Source organism: Pteropus medius, unplaced genomic scaffold, assembly GCF_902729225.1.
Source record: "Pteropus medius unplaced genomic scaffold, Ma_sr-lr_union100, whole genome shotgun sequence".
NCBI classification, from domain to species: domain Eukaryota; kingdom Metazoa; phylum Chordata; class Mammalia; order Chiroptera; family Pteropodidae; genus Pteropus; species Pteropus medius.
In genome coordinates this window covers 164747-191228 of record NW_024349519.1, presented here as the reverse complement: position 1 = coordinate 191228, position 26482 = coordinate 164747, and the positions used below count along the sequence as shown (strand labels likewise).

General features: G+C 36.1%; 1 protein-coding gene across 3 annotated transcripts in view; it reads left to right on the top strand.

Annotated features, from left to right (window-relative positions):
• DIP2B (disco interacting protein 2 homolog B) overlaps positions 1-26482 on the top strand; it is a 183701-nt gene that overhangs the window by 90847 nt on the left and 66372 nt on the right. For all 3 annotated transcript variants that reach the window (XM_039882047.1, XM_039882048.1, XM_039882049.1), the window contains exons 3-4: positions 13120-13248; positions 20775-20900. In XM_039882047.1, the coding sequence (XP_039737981.1) occupies positions 13120-13248; positions 20775-20900 (255 nt within the window). The remainder of the gene's footprint in view (positions 1-13119; positions 13249-20774; positions 20901-26482) is intronic.

Genomic DNA, 26482 nt, shown 5'->3' with positions numbered 1-26482 from the left:
TAATAAAACCAATAAAAAAGTTGGTCTGCTTTTTATTGTCACCATGTACAGCAGTTCTGAACACTGTCAGTAATAAAATGTTCCTCTCACCGAGGCAGCCAGTTGCATTGCCCCCTCAGTATGCCATCACTGTCAGTTCCCCATCTCTCTTGTACAACCATTTTTTCCCTCTGAACCAGATCCTTCCTCTCAGCAGTTCATCATGCTCATTACTGTTCTATTAAAAAAAAAATCTTCCCTTGTCAACCTCTTCCACCTCCACCCTCTCTTTCTCCTATATGATCAAACCGATCAAACGCTCGCTGTCTCTGTTTTCTCAACTGCTTGCTTCTCAACCCATTTCACTCCCTTCTGGAGCTATCGTAAGTGATATCTCAGTAGTATTTGCCACTCTACTTCTTGAAACACTTTTTTTTGAAATACTTTCATTTTCATACTCTCCTCTTCCTGTTGCTCTCAGTCATCCTTGCAGACTCAGCCTCCTCTGTTAAATGTTGGCATTCTCAAGGCAAGGCCCCAGGCCCTCTTGACGTCTCACTCTATATCTGTGGTTCTCAAATTTTAGCCCATATCAGAATCACTGGAGGGTTTGTTAATATAAAGTTGCAAGACCCCATTCTCAGGGTTTCTGATTTAGTAGGTCAGGGGTAGGCCCCCAAATTCACATTTCTGTCAAGTTCCCAGGTGATGCTGAGGTTGCTGGACCAGAGATCACACTTTGAGAACCAATGCTCTATCTGCCTAGAGAATTTCAGCAATATCCTGTAGCTTTAATTCTCTTTTAAATACAGGTAACTCCCAAATATGTATCTTCACCCCAGATCTCTCCTGAGCTCCTGATCCATAGATCCAACTACATACTTAACATCTCCATTTATATGTCTTAAAAAGAACCTCCATTTCAACATATCCAAACATAGCCATTAAATTTATGACTTACGCACACCACCCCTACTACCAGCACCAACCCCTCCCTACATGTATACACACATATAAAACAAAAAATAACCAAATAAAACGATATCCAACCTGCTCCAATGCTTCTTTTCTAGTTTCTTCCTTCTGAATAAATAGAACTCACATCCATAAGCCCAACAAATTAGAGACTTAAAAGTCATCTTCAGCATCTCTTTCATTCCCTACCTCCTGTCTATCACCAGGTTCTATCAGTTTTCTGTTTCTTCATGAGCCAGTTATGGTAAGTTAATTTTTCTAGGAAATTGTCTATTTGTATAAATTTTAAAATTTATTATTTCTGTTACTCACACTATTCTCTTTGTTTTTTAAGCCTTTGCTTTGTTTATATTGTTTACTTGTACCGCTTTTTTTTTTTCTCTCGATCAGTCTCCTCAGAAGTTTGTCTTTTCAATGAACAGGCTTTTGATTTTATTGATTTTTTAAAGCATCTCTTTATTTTCTGATATCATTTTCAGCCCCTGTCTATTTCCTTCTTGTGTTCTTTTTGTTTACTGTTTAGTACTTTTTCTAAATTTCCTGAGTTGGATACTTATATTTTCTGTCTTCTTTCCTAAGATAAGTGTTTCTTAGTTTCACTGTGGCCAGAGAACATGCCTGTACAAAATCAAATCCTTGTTATTTGTTAAGACATGCCTAGCATTTGGTAAATTTCTGTAACTCATCTATTTGTGTTTTATTTGTGGATGGTTCTGGTCCATTAATTCAAAGGAGTTCATTGTGTTGTTCAGATCTTTTTTCTTCTTCCTAACTTTTTGACTATTTTGATCTATCAGTTCTGCTAGAGTATGTTGAAAAATCTATACCATGACTTTGGGCTTGTCAGTTTTTTCTGTAGCTCTGTCAAGTTCTGCTTTATAGTTTTGTTTGTTTGTTTGTTTGTTTGTTTTTACTTAATAGGTTTTAAAGCTATGTTACTAGGTGCACACAAATTAAGAATTACGTTTTCTTTGTAGATTATTCCTTTTATTATGAGTAACTGTCTTTGTCTCTGTCATGTTTTATCCTAAGACTTTAAAAAAAAATCTAGACTCTCTAGCGTTGCATTATTAGACATCTTAATTCTTCTCCCAAAGAGCACAAAGACTTTAAAAATGCTTTAATGTTGACTACCATCACTGCCCATCTTATATTTTAGTACCACCTTGTTTACATACCCACTCAATTATCAATTATTACTTCATGTAGTTAATGGTAGTTGGTATTGTGTCTTTATCCACTATTCCTTTGCATATCTTCTTTCTCTCAGTTCAATTTCCTTTTTCCTGAAGTCTATCCTATAGTAGTTACATATTTTAGTCACTATTTCTTAATGGTAGATTCTCTCAATTCCTGTTTACTTTCTTTTCCCACCTTTGTTCTTGAACTTATTCATGTCTTTCCCCAGAAGGAATCTGTTGTAGGGCTGAGTAATCTCCATTCCACAGGTTTTGCAGCAAAAGAGATTACCCCTTGGCCTGTTTATCTCATATATCTTCGTAGATTTTGAAGGAGTCATTTAGTTTGATTTTTTTTAAATGGCATTAGAATTAAATTTTTAAACTTGCTACATTTTATTAATGTCTGATATAGAATTAAATTAAAGTCAGTTTTACCACTTTGGGTTGGAATTTCCTACTTCTTCAAGAAGGATTTAATCTCTTCTGAACTCTTTCTATTACCTTGTTAGACTTCATTCACTCCATTTGTGAGATGCTTCACTGTGAGGTTGGTGACTTGAATGTCGTATATAACATCATCCACTAATTTCTTTTGAAATAAAAAAATTAACACTGCGTGCAACACTACTAGTAATTGTATTACTAGAACAATTTATGTGTACATGGCTTATCTAAAAATGTTTATTTAAAAGTTTAGTGAATGACTTTCTGTATGAAATTGGTCTTAGGTTGCATATTTATGTATGTTTTAGATTTCTTTTCTCAAATGTTACATACATCTTTAAAACAGGACTTAAAAAATTAACGATGTAACAAGGAGATTAGGGAGATATGGAAGAGAACACAGGGTTGAAGAAAATACTTAGAAATTAGTGGAAATTGAGTAAGGACAGTTTTAGTTAATAATAAGCATAATGTAATTTACTATTATTACAGAGATTAGATTCTAAAGTTACTGTATGACAAAAATCTGATGTGTCAAAATTATCCTTGTAAATCACTTAAACCGCCCAACTTTGAAATTGATTGTTGTTTCTTTAGTTAAACAAAACCCACACTTTATCTGGTATATAAGGCTCATGCTGTATGAAAAATTCATATCTTGATAAAGGTTAAAATCATATTCAGGGCCTCAGGATGCTCTCATTATGAGAAGCATGGGAGAAATGAAAGTATGGTAAGTTCACATCATTTCATTCTGAGCCATATGCTCTCTGAAAAGAATTGTCCATAGAACATCTTTCAGTAGTTAGAGCCTGGATATAAAGCTTCCCACATGCTTCAATTAGTAGACTTGCAGGGAGAAGAAGCCAGAAATTAACTCTTTTCTGGCATGGCCCAAAGAATTGGATTTTCATACCAGGCATACTCTAACTCTTCTGTAAATTAATCACTCTTGGAATTGCAGGAAAATGGAAGGTTTTGTGTAAGGGAGGCAGCTCCCCTGGGCTGATGCTGTGGTCTAATCTTTAAGTTACTACTTTTGATATAAGTAACTGATAATTCCAACTAGCTTTAATAGAAAAGAGTTTATTCTAATGATAACAGGGGTTACTGACAGAATCTTGGGCCAACACATATTTACCAAGTGCCTCCTGTGTTCAAGTACTGTTGAGGCACTGGGAGGCAGACGGCATTGGACAAGACTGATGAGGCTGCCCAGGACCCCATGACTTGCTCCCTCAGTCTACTAGGGTTTTGCTCAGCTAGGACTTACACAGAGGAGCCTTCCTTGACCAGTTCTATCAAAAAGAGTCCCTGCTCCCATTATCTGAGTTACATTTTTAAAAAGCTCTCTCCCATAGATTATGGTTTTGTTCATATGTCTCACTCTCCTGTTGGACTCTTAAAATCAAGAACGTCCTTATTTTTCTTATTATTCTTATAATTATTCTTCATGTGCCTAGTTTCTAGCATTAGATCCTGGCATATGGTATAAATATAAATGTTTATGGAACTTAACAGAAAGAACATTTAGAATTTTCAGTATCTCCTTTAGTAAACACATCTGTGAAGATGAAAGTGTCAGGTAATGAAGAAGCAGATTACTTTGTAGATTGGAAAGTGATTGGTTCTGGCAGCTTGTTTCTACCTTCAATTTATCTTTATTTTAGATCTACTAAACCTTAAGGGACTGTGTACAGTATCATCTGAGATTTAGCATTTCTCTTTATTTAACCTTTTTTTTTAAAAAAGAAATTAATCCATCTATTTTAAATAATCAGGTGGTACTAGGAGGTTTGTAACAGCAAAAATAATCAGTGTCCTCTTCTTCCGTAGAGATACCTTCTTTCAACTCTTAACTGTTTCTTTTGGTATTTACTCTTCTGTATTTCTCAGTAACATTTTATTACTGTTTCTTACCTTTTTTTTTCAACTCGAGGCATTATTCATTTCTTACTGTAAACGATGAGAATCTTTCTCTTACATACTCCTCCCTCAGCCACACAGACACTACACACTTCCTTTTTCCCTTTACTCCTTTCTTCACATCTCTCATCTTATACTTGGACTGTATATTATTGTTAAGTCCTCATTCAGTGTTTACATTATTATGATTATGTAAATATTATTCAAAGCTAAGTCACTTGGTTTACTGGGATTACATTCCCCCCCTTTTTTTGCACAGTTAATCTATCAGGTTTATTATTATTTTCATAGATACAATTCTTGGTGCCATCTTTCTTCCTGCATCGTCTGAACTGATTGTTTTCTTGTCCTGCTACAGGCCTTCATTATATTCTAGTGGCATTTTGGGAAGGAGTGGGGATAGATCGAACTGCTCACTTTTTATCAGAATTTTTTATTCTAACATTTCTATTTAAAGATTGTTCACATTGATTCGAAGATAATTTCTATCAATCTAAAAGATCTCAAAGACCTTAATACCTCATTTAGTTGTTCACCAGCAAGACGATCATAGAAATGGTATTCACAACAGCCAACTTAGGTGTTAAAACTGGGCGAGGCTGAGAAAAGCCCTACCTCAGCTGTTTTGCAACTCTCCGCTGTTTAAAATTGCCCTTGGTTCAACAGTGGCATCTCATCTCTTGGACTCACATTTTTTGCTTTAGGACATTAACTGCACCTTCTGTTTTTGATGGCATTGGTGTAAACATTCCATTCTGTCTTTGCGTATTTGAGATTATTTGTGACCTTTGTGTATTTGTTTTTTATCCTTTGAAGTCTTTTAGTTCATTTAATTGTGTTTGTCTCCTGCTGAAGAATATGATCTCACCTTTTATGTGTTCCTTCTTGGCCTAGTTTCCACATTGTTTTCACCCCAAACCCTTATCTGTTGCCCTTTTAGGGTAAGACGTATTAGCTTATTAATATGGTTATATGCTGACATTCTCTAGCTTGTCCTGGTAAGAAGTTCTGGTGACCCAAAGGTTTTTCCCAAACTTGGATTACTCTTGTGATTGCTGTTTATTTTGCTAGAAGGTATTTGTTCACTAGTATTCTAGTATATATACACATATGCTGCATTTGTTAGTTGTTGCACACCCTTTTCATCACAGTTCTTCTAAGTTCAGTCCTGCCTTTGAGATTATGCAAGTGTGTATATAATTTGAATTAAAATGAAACAAAAGAAATCCCTGTGTTTTATCCTCTCTCTCTAAAGCCTCTGATAACTCCTCTCAGGGATAAAGACCTCTTAATGACCTCATGTAATTGTAATTATATGAAAATTGTGAGCGGCACAAGTTTTTTGCATAAAACTCGCATGGCTTAGAGATACACAAATAAGCAGGCTTTTCAGTTTAACATTTAACCATATCTTTTATATTGGTATCCCTTCTTTTTTTTATCTTTGTTTTTCCTAGCTACCCACTATCATTGGTGGAAGTGAGGAGACAGACAAGATCTTAATTTTTTATTTTATCCAAAATATTGAGAGCAGACAATGTATAAGACCAGAGCCAATTATTGCAGGAGAAACAAGACGAATTGAGACCAGGCTCTGACCTCAAGTTATTTATACTATAGTAGGAGAAATAAGACAAGGTATACAATTCAGAATCATAAAAGATAAAGTAAAATAAGCACTGTTAGAGAGTTCTAAACAAAGTACTGTGGAAATTCAAAGGGACATGAACTTAAAACCAGCTATCGAAATCAGGAACAACATTTTGGAATGCTATAAAACATTTCCAACTGTATAAATATTAAGTAGGTGGTATGCCTCTTTGTGTGTGGAGAGGCAGAGGGTGAGATCTATTGTATTTGATCCCATTTTGATTTAAAAGTTCCTTCTCAAGTAAGGATCACAGCAAATGAAAAGAACATGAAAATTTTCATTCCATCCAGTTCTGCTCTTTTCTTTGCTAAGTTTGAATAGTATTATAGTCACTATGAACTGGAGCACAAATTGCAATCAGATCCGTCCCCATGTGCCTTATCAGAAAGAAGTCCTCTTGGGGCTTCTCTTTCCTCCTGAATTGTCCAAGAACCTCCTGGGATATAGGTAGTACAGAAGGAGTGGTGGTCAATGCAGCTTCCACACCCAGAAGGGAAGAGCCTCATTGTCAGCTGCTGCTTCTCAATGCCTCATGGGATGCTGTTGGAAACTGGTCCTTATCCCTTGACCAGTAATGCTGACCTACTGCTAAAACCACTTCCTGCATCAGCCACTCCGATGGTTCAGCTCAGCTAAGGTACTCACTTGGATTCTCAGCACCGAGCTCTTAGTATTGTGCTCTTTTAGCCCCATGCATAGCTATTTTGCTGATGCCAAGTGCCCAGGAAGCTCTGGGTCAAGATCTCTTCAGATTCCAGCCGCTTCACAGACTCAGAACCCCCAAATCCCCTCCTTTCCAAAATCCACCTCTAGCAATCAGACGAGCCACCCCTTTTCCAGACTCCAAGTGCAAACACTCATTTTTTCCTGCCTTTCCCCAGGCAGTGAGATTAACCACCCATCCTTTTGAGGAATGCTCTTCTCAGTGACTCAGGGTGCTTTGGCTCCTAGAGGAGATTCCCTGAGTGATTCAAGGGTACCCTCACCCACCCTCTTGTAAGGGGTGGAGGTTGTATTTCTAATGATTCAAGGTGATTATTGACATACTCTCACTAAAGAAAAACAGATTTAATCTGTGGTTGGTATCCTGCTTCCTTACTGGTATCTATCAGATAGTATTATTGTGATAATGAAATGAGATGGTGTCATGAAAGTTAAAAGAGCCATAGAAATGTATTATCATTGTTATTCTGTCATTTTCTGTTTAAGTCCCTTCAAAGCCTGCTCCTTTGGCTCACACCAAGTGACCAGACCCTGCTTTCTTTTCCAGCCTCATTTTGTATCACCCCACCTCTTGCACTGTGCTTTAGCCCCACCAGTCTTTCTTAGACTTGTCAAGTTTTTTCTCCTTCGTTGGACTTCTACAAATACCATGCTTTTGTATAAAGTGGCTTTTCTGTCTCTCTGACTACCTAAAGCCTACATCAGTGTCTCCTTTTCACAGATCTTCCCTGAAACTCTAATACAAATTAAATTCCCCATTATGTGGCCTCAGATATCTTTCTTTTCCTTCTCTGCACATATCACAATGTAAAAGATATATGTGAATTGGTGACTAATATATTAACATATTTCTTCTCTGGACACGAGCACCAAGACCAGTGAGCAAGCATGTCTGCTCTGTTCACTCTAAAAAGTTGAATTGTGTTACTTGGTTCTCTGCATATCCTGTCTCACTGTATTACTCTTACAGGTGAGAAAATCTGTTAAAACATTGGCAGAGTTGAAAAATGAGAAGCTGAGGTTGGCTTTCTTCCATCTTCCTGAATGGAAATTTTGCATAGTTTTATACTACTAAATAGCAGCTTTTTTAATGTTATCATTATTATTATATTCAAACAATAGAATTATAGAAGACTCTAATGTCTCTTTCTACATAAATTATGTACATGTTGATCATGAAGAAAGAAGGCTTTGTGTTGTACAAGAAATTAAAATTTGTGGTTTTTCTTAAACTTATTGTTAACGTTATGACACTATTTAAACATAATGGTGACCCCTAGTGGATATTCTGTATAACAGACCGAAAGACCAGGAACCCCCAAACTGAAGTTGTCATTGTGTAATCAGAGATTAATCTTTTTCTTTGTCTCTGAAGTATGTCTCACACTAGAATTTAGAATTTTTGAAGAATACTTGATTTGTGAAATTTGCAGCTCTCATTCTAGCACTTACCTATTTGGGCGCCTTTTTAAATTACTTTGATTTTACATATAACTTTCTGTGAACGAACAATGAAATGGTAAAGAACTCCAGAATACCTCTTTCCAACTACTCAGGGGATTTTATGTCCCATCTGATTTTTATAAGTACATAGAAAAGTTTTTAACATATACACAGTTGTAATCATATTATATACGTGACTTGACATCATTCCATTTAGACCTTTTCACATGTTTGCATAGTCAACATAGTTCTCATTTTTTGATATTGATTATGCTGATACATGAGTTAATTCTGTCCTTGCTTTTAGCATCTTAACTATGGTGGTGAAATTGTACACATCCTATTCAGAGTAGAGAAATCTCTATTTTGGGGTCCCAAGTAATTCCTGAGTGTGAAACTCTGGCAAGGGAATGACTCATCTTTAGGTAGCATCTTGCCTGCCCAGCCGACACTGGACATGCTGTTAAATAATGCCCTACTGTGCTCCTGTGTCCCCAGACCCTTATCTTCTCTTTGATGAGACCTGAACTATGTTGTTTCCTGCCATTTCCAGGATAAATTGTTGCCCTGGCAGATAAGCTAATGTGGGAATAAACCTTCCAAAATTATTTTAATCCAGCTAAGACATAGTTTTTCCCTGCTCACCTCCAATTATGTGTTGATTTGCCAGTTACTTTTAGAGAAAGAAAAAAGGAGACAGGATTTTAGAAGATTGGAAAATCCTGCTCATGGTGTCATAATTTATCTAGGAAGCTGAAAACTGAATATTATTTTAATTTATTTTAGTCAGAATCTGCTCTATATGGTATGACCTTCAATTTAAGAAAATTCAATACTTTTATTTTCTTCTTTACACTTAACTATTACCTTGATGTTCTGAAATGAACATATTATTTTTATAACCTGAAAGGAAGACTTTTCTAAATTATAGAAAAATCAGTAAAGCCTGTGGAAAAATATATAAACTATCTAAAATTTTATCACCTAGAAATAGCTGCTGTTAACATTTTACCGTATTGCTTCCAGTTTTTTTCAATGCATATATAAAATATATTTGTAAATCATATATCCTGAAAAATAAACTTCAGTACTTGGGAATAAAGGTTTTTAAAATTTATATATGAATTGGAGAGTGATTATTTCCATTCAAAAAGATGAACTACACTTTATACCTCCTCTGTTACGAAGTAATTTGATTCCTAGGAATTCATTTTACTTTTTTTTCTTTCTCTTCTCTTTTAAAACCTCTTTCATACTTGAAGCAGGTATATTACACATTTGAACCGAAAATGTTATATCAGAAATCCATGTTTTTGTGGCATTATGCTTTGGGTACCTGAGGAATGCTCACTGAACAAATTTGTCAGCTGCTTATTGAAACTGCAAATCAACCTTTTAGTTTCGTTTCTGGCAAGCTACAATGAAATGTTTGTCATGATTTTAGACCTAAAAGAGTCCTGGTCTGCTTGGATAACTAAATTCCTGAGGGAACTGAGATAAACATTGCAAAGCGTCATCCTAATGTTGCTTAGTGAATAGCCTGTTCTGAGGCCTTTTTTTTTTTTTTTTGGTACCAGTTCAGTAGATCTCTTGGCTAAGTGTCATCTGACTTTCAGTTCTCATTAGATATCATTATTTGTGTTAATTTCCTTGTGGTTTGATCCGTGATAACCTCTAGGTAATCTCAGTGGGAATGTTCATTCTCTCCAGTTCTTCCTCAAACAAATGTATCATCTTCCCAGTTTCCCTGTCATCTCCCTATCATTTCTTTGTGTTGAGTTTTTATTCTTTAGCCCACCTTATTTTCTTTTTCTTAATTAATTACATTTACAAACATAAGATAAAAGCCTGAGTAAGAGAGAAATTGTAAAAAATACATAAACCATTTGTGTCCATCCTTTGTGAAATGAGAATCAATATTCCTTTTATACTTTGGATAATTAATATCTAATTCAAAAGCACCATGTTTTTTAGCAGAGTGGTTTGGTCTATCTCAGCAAATTTGCTTATTTTTTAAAAATCAATGATCGGTAATTTATATATTCACTGTGATCCTCTCCCCACAAAGTAATACAAAGCTAATGTTTTAATGTGCTATCTGTTTAAGCCAAACCATTTTCTCTGTGCATATTTGCAAGCAATGTAGCTCATGTGTGCTAATATGATTTCCTTCCTGTATATATTGTCTGACTATACAAATAAAAATAGCCCCTTTCTGATTTTTGTTCTCTAAGGTTGATTGGAATGTTTTAAATAATTTCTCTAATGAATGGTCGCAAACTATGTGGAGGGGTTTTTTTTTGCAGAATCTTTCACATGAAAGCAGGTGATTAAAAAACAAAACAAAACTTTTGTCCAGCTGCTGACTATAAATCCTGAAGCATTTAGATACTCCTAAAGTAAATTATTAATTCTAATTGCTTTCCTCTTAAAAGTTTTGGGAAAGTTTTCATAACCTTTTTTATAACCTTTTCTGGTTGAGAACTGGTGGAGTTAGATCGGGTTTGAATCTTGGTTCTGTCATTCTCTGGCTCTGTGACTTTGGGTAAAATAATGCATGTCTCTGTTCTTTTTTCTGTAATAAGTTGAAAGTGGTAGTGCTGACTTGGTAGGGTTGTGAGGAATAAATAAGAATAAAATGTGAAAACTTTTTATATCTGCTTCTCTATGCACAGTGCCTGGCACAAAGCAAACACTTAAATGTTTGCTTTTATTATTATAGACTGAGAGTTGGCAAGTTTTTTCTATAATGGGCCAGATAGTAAATTTTTCAGGCTTTGAAGATCATATAGTCTCTGTGGCAACTAATCAACTCTGCCTTTACAGTAAGAACACATCATAGGCAATATGTAAATAGATGAATGTGGCTGCATTCTGATAAAACTGTTATAAAAACAGACATGCTATAATTTGTTGATTCCTATTCTAAAGTAATAAAACTAACAAATTAAATAAGGTGTTGCAGTGTTAAGAATTCAGTATAGTTCTTCTGTGAGATGGATTATCAAGAGAATTGAGATAGATTAAAAACTTCAATTTGCAAACCCAGACATTACCTTTCAAAATCTCAGTGTTAAAACATGTTCTACTCCATTAATATATTTATAATAAAAATCTCAGCTACCAGGAACCATCAAAAATAAACATTTCTAGATCCATAAAAGCTCTTTAATGGAGAACGTCCTAAAATGTACTCTTTTGCCTTAAAAATAGTGTATAAAAAATAATCTTAACCATTTAAAAAAATAAAATTCTTTAGGTTATATCCTATGATTTTGTGGGTCAGGAATTTGGTCAGGGCTCAGTTGGGTGAATTTTTTGCTTTGCGTGGTGGCAACTGGGGTCACCAAGTGCTTTTCCCCTAGTGTATAGGCTGGTCTGGAAGGTGCAAGATGGCTTCACTCACATATCTTGGCACCTTGGCAGAGGCAGATGGAAGGCTGGACTCAGCTGGGACTGTCAATTGGCTCTCTTACACATGGCCTCTCCAGCATGCTAATCATTTTTTTAAAATGATATGACGTTGTCATTATGAGTCCCAGATCCTGTAGCACCATGACGCCCACAGCCTTTACCGAGGTATGTGAGACTGGTGCTTGCACTCTCCAGACCACTGTGCTTTCAGTCTGCTTTTTAAATTTTTGGCTTTATAAACCGATTATCAGCTGTGGTCCGGAGCAGTGCATTTGCTGGTTAGGTTATATGTTACTATTGTGGGCACTTAATTTGCTAGAGGTGTAAGCTGCCTTGCTGGGCACAACTAAGTGCTATTAAAGAAACTTAAAATATGCTTTTAGCAAGGAGGAAATCCTGCAACATGTAACAACATGGGTGAACCTGGAGGATATGATGCAGAGTAAAGTAAGCCAGTCCCAGAAGGACAAATACTACATGCATTCCACTTAGACAAGGAATCTAAAATAATCATACTCATAGAAACAGAGTAGAATGGTGGTTGCTAGGGGCTGAGAGGATAGGGAATGGGGAGTTTCTCTGCTAATGGGTAAAAAGATTTAATTATGCAAGATGAGTAAGTTCCAGAGATCTGCTGTACAGCACTGTGCGTATAGTTAATATTGTATTGTGCACTTAAAAATTTTTTAAGAGTATATCTCATGTTGAATGTTCTTATGTTTTTTTAAAAAATTATGGCTTAAGAGTTAATACCATTTGAAAAAAAGAGGCAGTTAAATATCAGAACTTAAGATGTTTTTCTTATTATTGTTTTACCTGCTTATTTCTACTTTTCCCATATTCTCAAGACAGCAAATGATGGGAGGGCAGAGTATGAGGACAGGCCAGGGACTAGAAAGGGGCAGAAGTTCAGGGGTTACTCCAGTTGGAAGACGGACTAGTAGATATGACTTGAAGCTATGTTTGCATAGTAAGCACCCTACTTTTGCTTAAATGATGTGTTTATTTGGAATACCTTATATTGGAGAGGCCAAAGCTCCCCAGTTCTCCTTTGTACCACTGTGCAGGATTAGGTAGTCATAGACGTCCCCCAGCCCCACCACTTTACTAGTTCTTAGAGTCTCTGGAATGGCTTATTCACTTTACCCGTATTTTTGCTGTTTCTCTCATATCACCTGTTCACAGTTATGGCTCCAAAATGATTTTTTTAGCCTAAATGTCTTTGTATTATTTTTCTGTATGTATATTAAAGCTCTCTAAACTTTTACTATAAATGAGGTAATAGTACCTACCCTCAGAGTATTGTGGGAATTATGTAAAGTACTCTGAAACCATTAGCTATTATTGTTATCAGATAACCATCTTCCAAACTTCCTTTTTTAGAAACCGATTCAGCAGTACAGAAAGAACATAGAAACCAGACACCTGCTCCATCTGCAGCTCAAACTTCTGCTCCTTCTAAGTACCACCGAACTCGATCTGGGGGAGCCAGGGATGAACGATATCGATCAGGTGAGAAGAAACTGACAAATATCAGCGAAATAGCTTTTACTGACTTAGTATGATCTGTGTATCCTGAGAGCTTTTAACATTTGTTTTTTTTTTTTTCCCTCAGAGCACCAGCAGTTCTATGTTTATTTATTCATTAGTCATTTATTAAATACCTATTATATAGGTATTTATAATAGGTATAGTAGGTAGAGTAGATACTCAGTATTTGCTGGGGATGCAACATCAAATAAGACATTTCTGCCCTCAGGACAGGGATGGGGAGCCAGATAAGTACAAAGGCAATGTGAGTAAATAAATAAGTGGGGAGAGCCAGGATCATGCTGGGTGGTATGTAGGGAGAGCTCAATGGACTCTATTGGAAGAGTCAGGCCTTTCTATATTTGTTAGAGTTGTTAATTTAGTCTCTTAACTAAATGGAGCTGGAACAACAACTTACAATGAAATTTCAGAGTAGTAAACCCTTAAATTTTATTTCTTCTGACCCAAAAAGTACCTGCGGGAAAGGAAAAGCAACACTCTGTGGCTAGCAATGGAAGCATGCGCCTGCCATATCATGTCCAAGACTGATGAGCAAGAAACACATCATATACCCAAGCCCAGTTTCCCAGGCACCCAGTGTTGCCTTTTGTGGCTGGGGCCCAGGTTCAGTAGCAGCGTATTCTGACTAGGCTGGAGGAGTTTAGACTTTACAGCTCTCATCCCTGGCCTTCTAGGAGTTTTTGGCTCTCCCCCCCCTTTGTTTGTTTGTTTGTTTTTACAGCACATAAAGGGATTAGTAAAGAACTAAAAGATGTTTCTCTACATTCTGTGTCCAAGCCGATTGCATTTACGAAAAAGTTTAAGTGAGCTCGTTCAGCAGTGTAAAATTTTGACCTTCATCTAGTAAAACCAACTGTGATCTCTAGCCCCGCCCCGATCTATTACACCAATTTTTTTTAGATTTACCCTAAATATCAGAAAGTGTAGTTTGTGAATTAAATACCAGACTGTTAGCAGACTGTTCAGTGTCTTGGTTAGGTGCAGGGGTATTGAAAAGGATTTAATAGTCAAGTTTTGGATATTTGTCTCACAGGGAACTCCCCCCTGCCCCGTTTTAAGGGTAGGTATGAGATGTAGGCCACAGAGGAGGTAAAGTAGGGAAGAAAGGGTTATTTAAAAACTCTGAAGATATTGAAAGCTATGAGAGTACTACAGTACTCTCATGAAGGAGAATAGGAAAGGGGAAGCAATTCATGCAAGCATGAATTTTGGTGAGGATCACTTTTTTTCAGTATATTAGGAATTGCTCAACTAAATAGCAAAGGAAAGCTCAGCACGTTCTGAGAATTGTGGCTTCCATGAATAAGAAGAAACCAACAACAGTAGCAGAAGAAGAGCAAATAAGTTATAGAAATTGAGGGGAGTTGAACTTTACTACTCTGCCACTCCATTCATAGGAAAGATTACATTTACAAGTCACATGCAAAAACCGCTTAAGAATGTAGGGTATGTTTCGTGAAAATCATAAGCATTCAGAGTAAAGTGATGGGTACACAGAAAGATGTAATATTGATGTCAGTAAGTTCAACTAGAAAATCCTCTCTTATTTCATGGAGGTTTATTAACGCCTATGATATTGCAACCATTCATATTCAAATCTAAATAGACTCAGTGTCTCATGTTTCAGACTCAGTGTAAAGAGCTTATATTTATTCAGAGTTTAGATCATCTGACCTAATTCTGCTCTCTGTGCTTAGCTAAGAGAATCTGCCATTTCAAATACACTTATTTAGTACCTCTTTTTCCTGCACATCAGGGCATGATATACCTTTCTACATGCACGTTATGGTCACAAGTGTAGAAATGCCTGAGATGAAAAGTGATCTGATTGTAAGTTATTCTGACAACTCCTTTAATGTTAATCTTTTGAGTAGTTAGCCATCTCAAACAAAACAAAACAAAAAAAAACAAAAAGGGACTTTAAAAGAACATTTGTATCATCTTATTCAGCTCAAACATTAGTGCTGGAAAATGATACCCAGCTCTCATGTGCTTCTGGCAGAGATATCCAAAGTCAGCTATATCTGGGGACTGAACTTTGGAAGTGATTTCTTTATCAAAGATCAAGATGAATTGTATGCTGGTGAGTAAGTCAAATCCAGTTGAGGGAGCCGAGCTGCCAGTTCTTATCAATATGAGGCTTTGCTAATACAGTAACTGTGAATATCTCCTTTTGACATGGATGTATGGGCCAGGGTTAATGTTGGAAAATACATCAGTGTTTTGATTTGTTCTGTGGTCTGATGCTATGAATCCTTGCAGCAGAGAAAAACATGCTCTGTAATTATTAATTATCCAAATTTTATGAGCTTTCTAAAGCTTGTTTAATGTGAATAATTCTTTAGTTTTAGCAAGTGTACTATCACATGTTTCATGTCTCATGGAAAAATATACTTTTAGAAATGTATATTTAATTATTAAGTGTTAGCATTGATTTGCTGTTGTTCTTTTGTTGAGAAGGTCCTTTTTCTCAGTATAAGCAGTTAATAATTTGTTTTTCAAGACAGCTAAGAATCATATATCATCTAATATAAAAAGAATACTTTTCACATTTTAACATATCTGAGATCAGGATATGTTTTTTATAAGATGGCATCATAGATTCAACTAAATATGACATTCTTCATTCAACTAAATTTCAAGGAAACTAAAATAGTATAAGAAACACAAACACAGTAGAAATTATTTCACTTTAGAGCCAAAAGTAAGTTAGTACTGTGGTTTTAAAAGTGATAGCACAACAGTTTGGCAATAGCTTTTAAACTTTAAATATTCATACACTTTGACCCAGATATTCCACTTCTAGGAATTTATTTTATGTAAACACCTACAGATATGCATATATATATATAAAAAAAATATATATATACACACACATGTATATGTATGTTGTAGTAGTGTTCATAATAATACAATGGTTAAATAAGTTATAGTATGTTTATACAATGGAATTCTATGAAAGTTGATTTCAAAAGTTTATGAAGGTTCATAGGCAAAAAGTGAGGTAGATCTATTTGTGCAGATATGAGAGATGTGCCAAATATATTTGTAAGTAACAAATGCAAGATAATTTGTAGCATATGATCCAATTTTGTACATATTAAAAACAATAATTAGTATGTGCACAGACACAGAAAACTGGAAAAATATGTACCAAACTATTGAGGTGGGATTATTTTTGGAAACTGGTGGGTCTAGGGAAAATGTTCATTCAGGATTTTATGTGTTTAGATCTTTTTCCAATATGTCTATTAATTCTTCCAGTTTTTTTTATTGTGGTAAAATACAAAATACATATAACAAAATTTGTATATTAATTTTAAACAAAAAAAAATGACAAAGATAGGTTTTAAAGTGCTAGCTTTGGATAAATAATTTGAAAAGGTTTAATCAGTTGCTTAAATCAGTTATTGGTTTCATTGAATTTTACTTTAAATGTGGATTCTTCTGACTCAGTGCTGGGAGCTAAATGTAACAGTAACTCTCCCTGTCACCCAAATTGAGAACTTTCCTGTCTCTGTCCAAATCTGGTTTCTACTTCTGGTCACATTTGCTAAGATGATTGCCACTGGTACACCAGGACCATTCTGTTTCTATATTAATGCATTTTCTTATACCAAGGAGGGTAAATTGAGTTCAGTTCAGCAAGCAATTTTATAGACCTCCTATGAGTCAAGCAGAGTTTAGAGGCTAGAGAAACATAGATGAAAACACAAGAATCTTTTATACAAGGTACAGAGGCAGCATAGAAACGAGAGCTACAGGAGACGTAGCCTGGCTACTAGGCACTGTCAAGAACAGGCTTCACGAAGGTGGTGAAGTCTGAGCCATTTTGAAAGATGGCTAGCCATTTGCTATGTAGATATTCCAGGCTCAAACAAACAAACAAACAAACATACATAATTTGTAAGGGCAAGGGAATGTGAAATGCAAAATTAAAATTTCACTGCCCCTCCCCACCAGTACACAGAGTAGTGCCAAAATTAATATGATATCCTAATGTGCCAGAATTTAGTAGTTGGTGCCTCTGCCTTAATTTAAAATGTTAAAGTGGTTGGTGCCTGCTGGTGTCCATTCATCCGTCCCTCCATCCGGCTGTCTGTCTGTCTATCTAAAGTAATGTCCTAATAGTTAAGGGCCCCTGGTCCTTAAAGCCCAGCTATGCCACTTATGTATGATGTCTTAACTACTTTGTAAAAACAAGCCAAGAATAGGAGCACCTCCTATAAAACTGTTAAGTAACATTTTCCATGAAGATGAAAGTGAAATGGTTCAGTATTGTCCATAGATGTGGGGAAATAGACACTCTCTTACCTTGCTGGTAGAAATGTTATTTCTTTCATTAATAATGGTATTGGACATTTGGAGATGTGTTTATTATTCATTTGTGTTTCTTCTATAAACTGCCTATTCATTGCCTAATATTTTTTTAATTGCGTTGTTCATTTTTTTTGTATTTATTTACAAGATCTTTTTTTTTTCTTTTAATCCTAAGGATGCTAACATTCAATCTCCTTACTAGTTATAGGTCTGTTCAGATTTTCTATTGCTTCATGATTCAGTTTTGGTAGATTGTATGTTTCTCAGAATTTATGCATTTCTTTAGGTTATCCAATTAGAGATGTATGATTACTCATAGTAGTATCATAATTTTATATTTCATGGCATCAGTTATAATGTTTCCTCTTTTGTTTCCAATTCAGTTACTTGAGTCTTCTCTCTTTTTTCTTAATTTAACTAAAAGTTTCTCAGTTTTGTTGATCTTATCAGAAAAACAACTCCTATTTGATTTTTTTTGTTTTTTTTAAATTCTCTAATTTGTTTATTTGTTCTCTAATCCTTGTTAGTTCCTCCTTTTGCTAACTTTCGCTTTAGTTTGTTCTTTTTTAAGTTCCTTCAGGTGTAAAGTTGTCATTTTGAGATCTTCCATAAAACTAAAAAAAAAAAAAACTTTTGCATGGCAATAAGACACCATGTCAAAAGACAAATGACAACTGAAAGAAAATATTTCTAGTATGTCTCAGATATAAAGAGTTCATATTCTTTACACATGAAGAACTCTTAAAAATTAACGATAAATAAACTCAAAAACCCAGTGGAAAAATGGTCAAGTAATAAGAACATTCACTTTACTTATAAATAAACAAACATTAAATGGCCCTTAGGTCCTCTGTAAAGATGTTTAATCTCATTAATCTCATTAATGATAAAAGAAGTACAAATTTAAAGTATACTGAGAAATCATTTCTCAGCTACCAAACTTGAAACAGTCAGAAAACTAGACAACACACTCTGAAGGTTAGGCTATTGGGAAACAGGTACATCTATACATTGCTGATAGTAATGTGATATGATAAAACGCTTTTGGTGGAGAATTTGGAAAATGTAACAAAATTAAAACTATATTCACTTTTTGATTTAGGAGCTTCACATGTAGAAATTTACCCTGAAGATACACTCTCATCAGTATAAAATATATTTACACAAGGCTTTTTTGTCACATCATTATTTATAATTGTAAAATATTGCAAACACTTAAATGCCCACACATAGGATAGTAGTTGAATAAACTGTGGTATACAATGGAGTGCTGTGCAGCTGTAAAAAAGAATAAAGAAGACCCCTAGTAGCTTATATAGAATGATCTCTAGGATATATTGTTAAATGAAAAAAACATAGTGCAAAATGTGTGTATAATATGCTACCTTTGTGAATGAAATATGGGGAAATGAGAAAATAGACATGTATCTGCTTATTTTGCAAAAAGAAATATAAGAAGGTTAAACCAATAACTGAGAAGATAGGTGCCTATAAAGAGTAGGTAGAATTAAGGTAGAAGTGATTGTTGGGGGCAGTGACAGACACATCTTTAAGTTTACCTTTTGGAACTGTCTTAATTAAAAGAAAACTATTTTTCTCATCATACCACTGGTCACAACAAATGCGTGAGTTTTCTACATCAAGCAATTCTCCATTTTTCTTCAGACATCAATTAGGTATCCTACAATTTAATTCAGTTCTGCCACTATCTGGAGTTATTGCAGACTCCACCAATTAAGAGCGCATTCCCACAGGACTGTCCCCACCTTCCGATGCCAATTGTAAGTAGTGAGTTCCCTGTTAGCCACGTTTCTTTCCAACTTGGCTCTAAATTGGGATTCCCACAACCCCCTCCTCAGGTTTGATAATTTGCTATAACAGCTCACAGAACCTAGGGAAATACTTAATTTACTATTACCAGTTTATTTAAAGGATACAAGTGATCAGCCAGATGGACAGGAACATAGGGTGAGATCCAAAAGAGTCCCAAGCCCAAGAGTTTCTGTCCCTCTGGAGTTTGGAGTACCCCACTCTGCTGGCATGGGGATACATTCACCAACCTGGAAGCTCTTCAAGCCTAACAGAGGTTCTGTTAGGTAGGCATACTTGATTAAATCATCAGTCCTCAGTGATTAGCTCAATCTCCAGCCCTCTCTCCTTTCTGGAGGGTGAAGGGAGAGGCTGAAAGTTCCAGGCTTGGTCTTTCTGGTGACCAGTCCCCATCCTGAAGCTCTCCAGGAACCCACCAAGAGTTGCCTTATTAGAACAAGAGGTACTTCTATCACTCATGGAATTACAAGGGTTTCAAGAGCTCAGTGTCAGGAACTGGGTAAAGACCAAATGTATATTTCTTATCACGTCGCATAATGTGTAATCTGCAACATTGGAAGGGACCTATGGAATATGAAGAAAAATAAATGAGCCTGTGTTATTCAGTAGAATAATATAACTACACCAAAAGGGGAAGGGGTGTGAACTAACCCAAATAGCTTTTGAACATAGTACTTTAACTCAGTCTAAAGACAAAAGAACTGCAAACAAATGTTGAACTCTAGTTAGAAGATTTATTTTTCATAGTGATATGAGAGTAATTTCAAAACTACTTTTCGTTTTATAGGTTTGAATGAATAAGTAAAATACATTAAGGATATTGTGAACCAGGTAGCTTACTGTTAGAGAAGAGAGTTACAAATAGAAAGGGGGGAGATCAGAATGAATTCTATTGTGTCGAATTGGAGTTGAAGGTATTAATAGGAACTCATGGTTTTTAATATATTGATGGAAATAAATGTAGGTATGTGTGAATATTCATTTATGTTTATATTTATATTCTTTTATGCACTGAAAGGACTTAGAAGAAAGATACCCCAATAGCCCTGAGCACTCCTAGTTCTAAGATCTTGGTTTCTAAGTACTATTTTCCACTAAGAAGAGCCAGGACTCCTTGGAGAAATGTATAATTCCAATTAGACATTCAGGTGGAGTGCTGAATTCTTTTGTGGCCAAAGTGGCTATCAAGTAACATCAGCCCTTATATTTTAACAAAAATGATTAATAGAAATCACCTAGACATCCCTTTTCAACAATTAAGGTAGTGATAGATTATCCTACAGAAGTGAACACTTTAAGAGCCAGGAACTAATGAAGGCAAATGTTTAATCTTTCAGATATCCACACAGAAGCAGTTCAAGCTGCACTGGCAAAGCATAAAGAACAGAAAATGGCTTTGCCCATGCCAACCAAAAGACGGTCCACATTTGTACAGTCTCCTGCAGATGCCTGCACGCCTCCAGGTAGGTCTATTAGAACCTTTCTCTCTGACAATTGTTCCTAAAATTAGTTCTACTTTTTCTTTTCTGCAGAGGAGTGAGAACTCTCTCCTCATCAGAGGTATATAAAGTCCACACTGAAGGTGGCAGGTTTTGGTTGTTGCACTATAAATAACACATAAAAAGAAGCCTTAATAGTGAAGCTACTTAAAGAAGTTTTTTTCCTTCTGAATTTCTGGCATATCCTCATTGTAACTCCCAAACTCATGTAGCCATAAGTAGATACAGGCTAAAGCTTAGGATCTGAAAAAGTCCTGCTGTGGTTAAATAGCAGTTTTCATTAACATCCAGAATATGACCCGTAGTCATGTATTTCCTTAACAAATTTACATTCCTAAATCAGATGCTTTGTCTCTGCAGTAGTCATAGGAGTAAGTAGATTTAGGACAAAATTTTGTGTGTCATTAAAGATGGTTGGCAGAGCCGTCATGTGAAGTTGTAATAAATTTGAAAATTGTATATGTGTGTTTATGTGTATGTGTATTAATGTATTTTATATACATTTATATATTTTTAAGAATCACTTTCTATAATGGGGTTATGAGATCAGTGAGAACTAAGTGTCTTTATCTCATCCCCATTCCCCAAGCTCAGAACCCTTACTTTCCCTAAAGTAAATTTAAAAGTTACAACTTCACATTTGAGGAGCAACCGGAACAACTTTAAGTTGTCTTATCTATTCAGAAGCATTCCCAAAGTTTTTAAAACCTTTAAAAAAAATTTAGATGAAATCCCAGCCAAGATCTCACTATAGGCCCCTGAGACTAAAGATAGTACATCTATTTTAGAGCTTCAGTGTAGCGTCTGTGTCCTTACTGTCATGTTACTGGTAATGAAATCTCTGGGTCAGAAAACTTCCCCTTACTGTTTTGGTCTAAACTACTTACTATCTCTTTTTGGGAGATTCCCAGGAAGGTTACGTTGCTGTGATTGACTTTTGATTCACAGCTGTCAAGTTGAGTTATTCATGCTGATCTTATTCCCTGGCCCAGGTTTATAGTAATAGTTTTCTAGATTTGGGCTAACTTCTCAGAGCTTTTGGGTGTGCTGTGAGCTCATTAACTGTGTGTGCTTTTTTTCTTCACATCTGTGGTGTCAATATGTTTGAAAGAGAAATAGCTCTGTGGCTTCAAGTGTTTCTCAAAACGTAACACAGGATACCTCTAGCAGATCATCACAATGAGACATTTTGTGTCTATAATGGTGCATACTTCCAGCCCACTCATTCAAAATCTTGGATGATTTCCCTTCCGCATTCGCACAACACCAGTTGGGTCTTCATGGACAAAGGGGGCTCTCATTTAGTAGCTATTCCTTGTTGGCAGATCATGCTGCAGCGCAGCCGGGAGTTCAGTCGTAGCAAATGGCAAAGGGTAGGGAGCAGTTCTTGGAAACAATCCTCTCCAGAGCTGTATTAAAGAAATGCAGTTTCAGAGTAAATGGTCTGCCCTCATGGCCTAGGGTTAAATGTGAGAGTGCAGCAAAGGATCTTGAGAATGCTCAGAAGGAATGGAAACCTTTTTTATCCCTTTTTACAAAAGTCACTGCCTGAGGGGAATTCACCAGCTCTAGAAACAAATCGTGGCTGTTCCTGGCTGAATGAGACCATAGTCCTTTGGAATTCACTACAGGCCTCTGTATTTCCGAACGAGAATGTTCTATTCTGTCTACAGCCTTGAAGATATGGTATAAATGTTCTTGATCACCTTGCATGTTTCAATAATTTCATCATTGTAAAGATTCAGTCCTCTCTCCTAAGACCTTTATTTAGCAGAGTAGAATAATAAAAAGGTTTCCTCTCCATTTATCTCCTGTTCTGAGGATCTCTGAATAGTATATGAGAAACTTTGATGTGCTCTTAGGGACATCAGTGTTGTCAAATAGAATTTTTTCCCATCATGAAGGAACATGGAGAGCACCCTCCGTAGTGATTTCTCACACACTGCTCACATGGAGCTGGATCTTGATGCTCTTGGTCAGTAAATACACACTTGCCTAGGACAAATACTGTGAGGGAATGTGGGAAAAGCTGTATCATAAGGTGTCTGTTAGCATCTTTAATTTTGGGAGATGGAATTTGCTGTTCCCAAGTTAGGATTTGGAAACCGTTCTCTCCAAGCTTCTGAGAGACACCATTTAGAGACTTAGCTGTCTCCTATTCCTATTACAGTTTAAACTTACATCACTGTCTCCCAGAACCTCTTACAGTCTGACCCAGGCATGGCAGATAGGTTTCATCTTGTCCATTTACTTCGATTTTCCCTGAATTACTGGTGTTTAGAAGAATGCCCAGTCTGCACTGAAGGGATAAGGAGGAAGAAGAGAATTGACATTAATTATTGCCAATTAAAGGCTGTTTTTAAAAAAACAGGTTCTAGGCAGCTATAGAAATGACCTCCCTATGACTTTGCTTCTAGAAAAGTTGTGCCACTCTTGCAGCGCAAAATTAACCTCAAGTTTCATAGTATTTTAGTTGTGTTTGTCTTTGTGCGCTGAGAGGTGACACCCACCACACATGACTCTGGTCAAGGATGTTTGACCTGTCAAGGCCCTCACTCTACATATGTTGGCCAGTGTGAGCCTAGTTTCTGGGATAGCTGCTTGAGCACATTAGTCAGTCAGCTTCTTTGGGGCAGTGGGCACTCAGCACATAATATTGAAATTACTGAATTGATGACAATATAGAACTATTTTTGGAGGGATTTAATAACAAGGATTTAAGGAGTAAAATATGTCATAAATCTTAGTATTATGTAGTCTGGAATATATGGTAAACAGTTGGTATAGGAAATAATTTGTCCTTTGTTCATAAATCATGCTCAAATAATAAAGTTTCAATCAACTTAAAATTTGCTTATTGATATGTACACTGATTTCTATCTTACAGATTGAAATTTTTTAATTCTCCAAGTTGGCAGCAATCTATGATTCTTTTAGTGTCTGTGTCCTTTTTCAGAGTCTTTTAGACTGCTTGAATTACTGCCATCCAGTTCCCTTTATGTGCTGAAATCATTTACTAATGTCATGAGGCAATTACCTCAGCTCTTTCTTTGTGGGGGTTCTTTGTATAACCCTATTACTCATTCACAGGGATAAACACAATGCAAAAACTGCAGCATATATTTTCCCCCCTCTAAGCTTTTTCTGCACCCATGTGGACTTACCCTACACTGTATTCCGAGGGTGCCCGAATGACCATATTGACCACATAATGACCCAAAAGCACAGTAAGCTATTTAAACAGGCTTGAGTAGAATGAAGCTTAAATTTAGACGTCTGTCTCACACAGGGCCCTGCTTGAAAGTGACTGTAGTAGTAATTCATAGGGCCAGACAAGAAGAATTTTACCTCTTTATTTTTCTTGACACCTGTGGACAGACTGGGGCATTGTTATGCTTTTAGCATATTTCAATAATATACAGTAATAATTACAGCATATAAAGGACTTTCACATACCCATGGCTGCCCTGCCCGACTTACCCCTTACAAGGGCTCTGTGAAGCAGGAAGGGCATATTTCTTTAGAAATAGGTTCATAGTCATCTAGGAATTTGCCCCAGGTCAGACAGCAGTTATGCATCAGACTCAAGTCTTCTTGATTTTGTTTTTCACTCTATTATCATTTCATTTTTGGGAACTCTTTTTTTACTTAATAGCTACTCACGTATGCATGGCATTGAAATATAGGTATTATTCCAAACAAATTGAATAGTTATTGCCCTCTGAGAGCATATAGCTCCAAGCATATACCAGTCAGTTAATTTGAATTTAAAAGAGATTACTTGCCTGAATTACCAACTTGGGGAGTTTTTCCTAAGTATTCTAATTTTATTCAAAACTGCAAAGTAAACAGCTGGTGAATCAGACCTCTGAAAATGTGCTCTAATTAATAGATTTGGATCATTTTAATAGCATACTTTCATTATTGGTATGGGTTATGAGCAGTTGTCCATAGTAACTTGGGAAACTAGTAATATTTAATATTCTTTAAGCCAAAGCACAATAAAACCCCACTCTATCAGAGTGAATTTATTTCAATAGCCAGTTGTAAAATTTAAGGTTTGCCAATAAAAGTAATTTTATATTTACCATTTATTGAGTATCTTCTGTGTTCTAGTCAAAGGGCTAAGTGCTTAATATATAGTTTTTCATTTTTAGTTCTCTTGATGATCCTCTGTCCCATTTTACAGATGAGAAAACAAGTTTAGAGAGGCTCAATAACTTTCCCAGACTTCTGTTTCTAGATAACCTGAAAAATTTCTCCTAGAAACGAGGGAAATAAAACTTCCCATTAGAAGTGCAGGATAAAATATAACTAGCTTTCTTTTAAATAACATGCAGGGCTAAAGTGAGCACAATCACTGAAAATCAGAGTGGTGAGATGGGGCACATTTTGTCTGCCCTGGGGAGAAAGAGGCAGTAAACTAGGGACCTAAGTTTTAGTTACCATAAGAGTAGAAAAGATAAAACCTTGGACCTATGTCAGTTTGGAAGCTGGACTCGAGATCCCTGGATAGGCTTGTATGTTCAGCAGAAGAGTGTATTTGAAAAAAATTAAACTGCCAAAGATGTTGGGAAGGCTTGCCTTGTGCCTGGCCTTGGGATAATGGGCACAGGAACCTTCCCTAAGAATCTGTGATCACTGGTTACAAGATTTAAGTTTCACTATTGCTCCCAGTAAGAACTAGCATTAAAAAGTGAACTACCATAAAAGGCTGATGATGATAACCCTCTGGCACAAAGGGTTTCTGGAAGGATACAACCTTAACCCAGGGACTTGGGATTCCCACAGATAAAGATCCACTGAATGTGAGCAAACAGTTCAAAAATAGAACACACTCACTGTGAGAGAGAATCCATAGGTAAAGAACACCAAAGAACAGAATGAAGACCCCTAGAACCAATTAGCCCAACATCCAGCAGTCAGACTTTAAAAGCACGTTCCTACCACTTGGCATATTACCTCTTCTTCTACCGTATTGTTAGTAAATATATTTTTGTTAATTTTGGAGCTTTAATAATTGCTGCATGTTTGATCTAACTTTGCAAATAGGCAATAAGTGGAAAAAAAAATCTCTCACCCCAATATAATTAGTAATATTAATTAATTTTGTAAACCATTTTTTTTTTATAGGTATAGGGAAATACCTACAAAAACAGTGTCTGGAGATCCCTTATAGGTAGAGTGGCCCTGGAGTGATTATTAATAGTGAGTTTGCCTTTTCTCAGAAGTATCCCATTGGGATGTTAATGGTCTGGCAACTCATGGACCTCCTGCCAGTTAGGCTCTAAATACTGATTTTCAGTCCCAGCCTTTCTCTATGCACAGAGACAGATTATTATGGGATGCTGAAAATCTCTTGGGTAGTTCTGAAAGTCTCCCTAAGGCTTATCTGGTAAATCAATACCTGCCCTGGTTGGGCTTTGTGCTAGATTAAGCTGCTCAGAATTGTAGTCCAAGGTAGGCTCAGTTTGGCCTGCTCCCAGAACTAACCTTTTAATCTTCTCTTCCATATATGCTTTTACTTCTAGGCTGCTCTCCTCTTG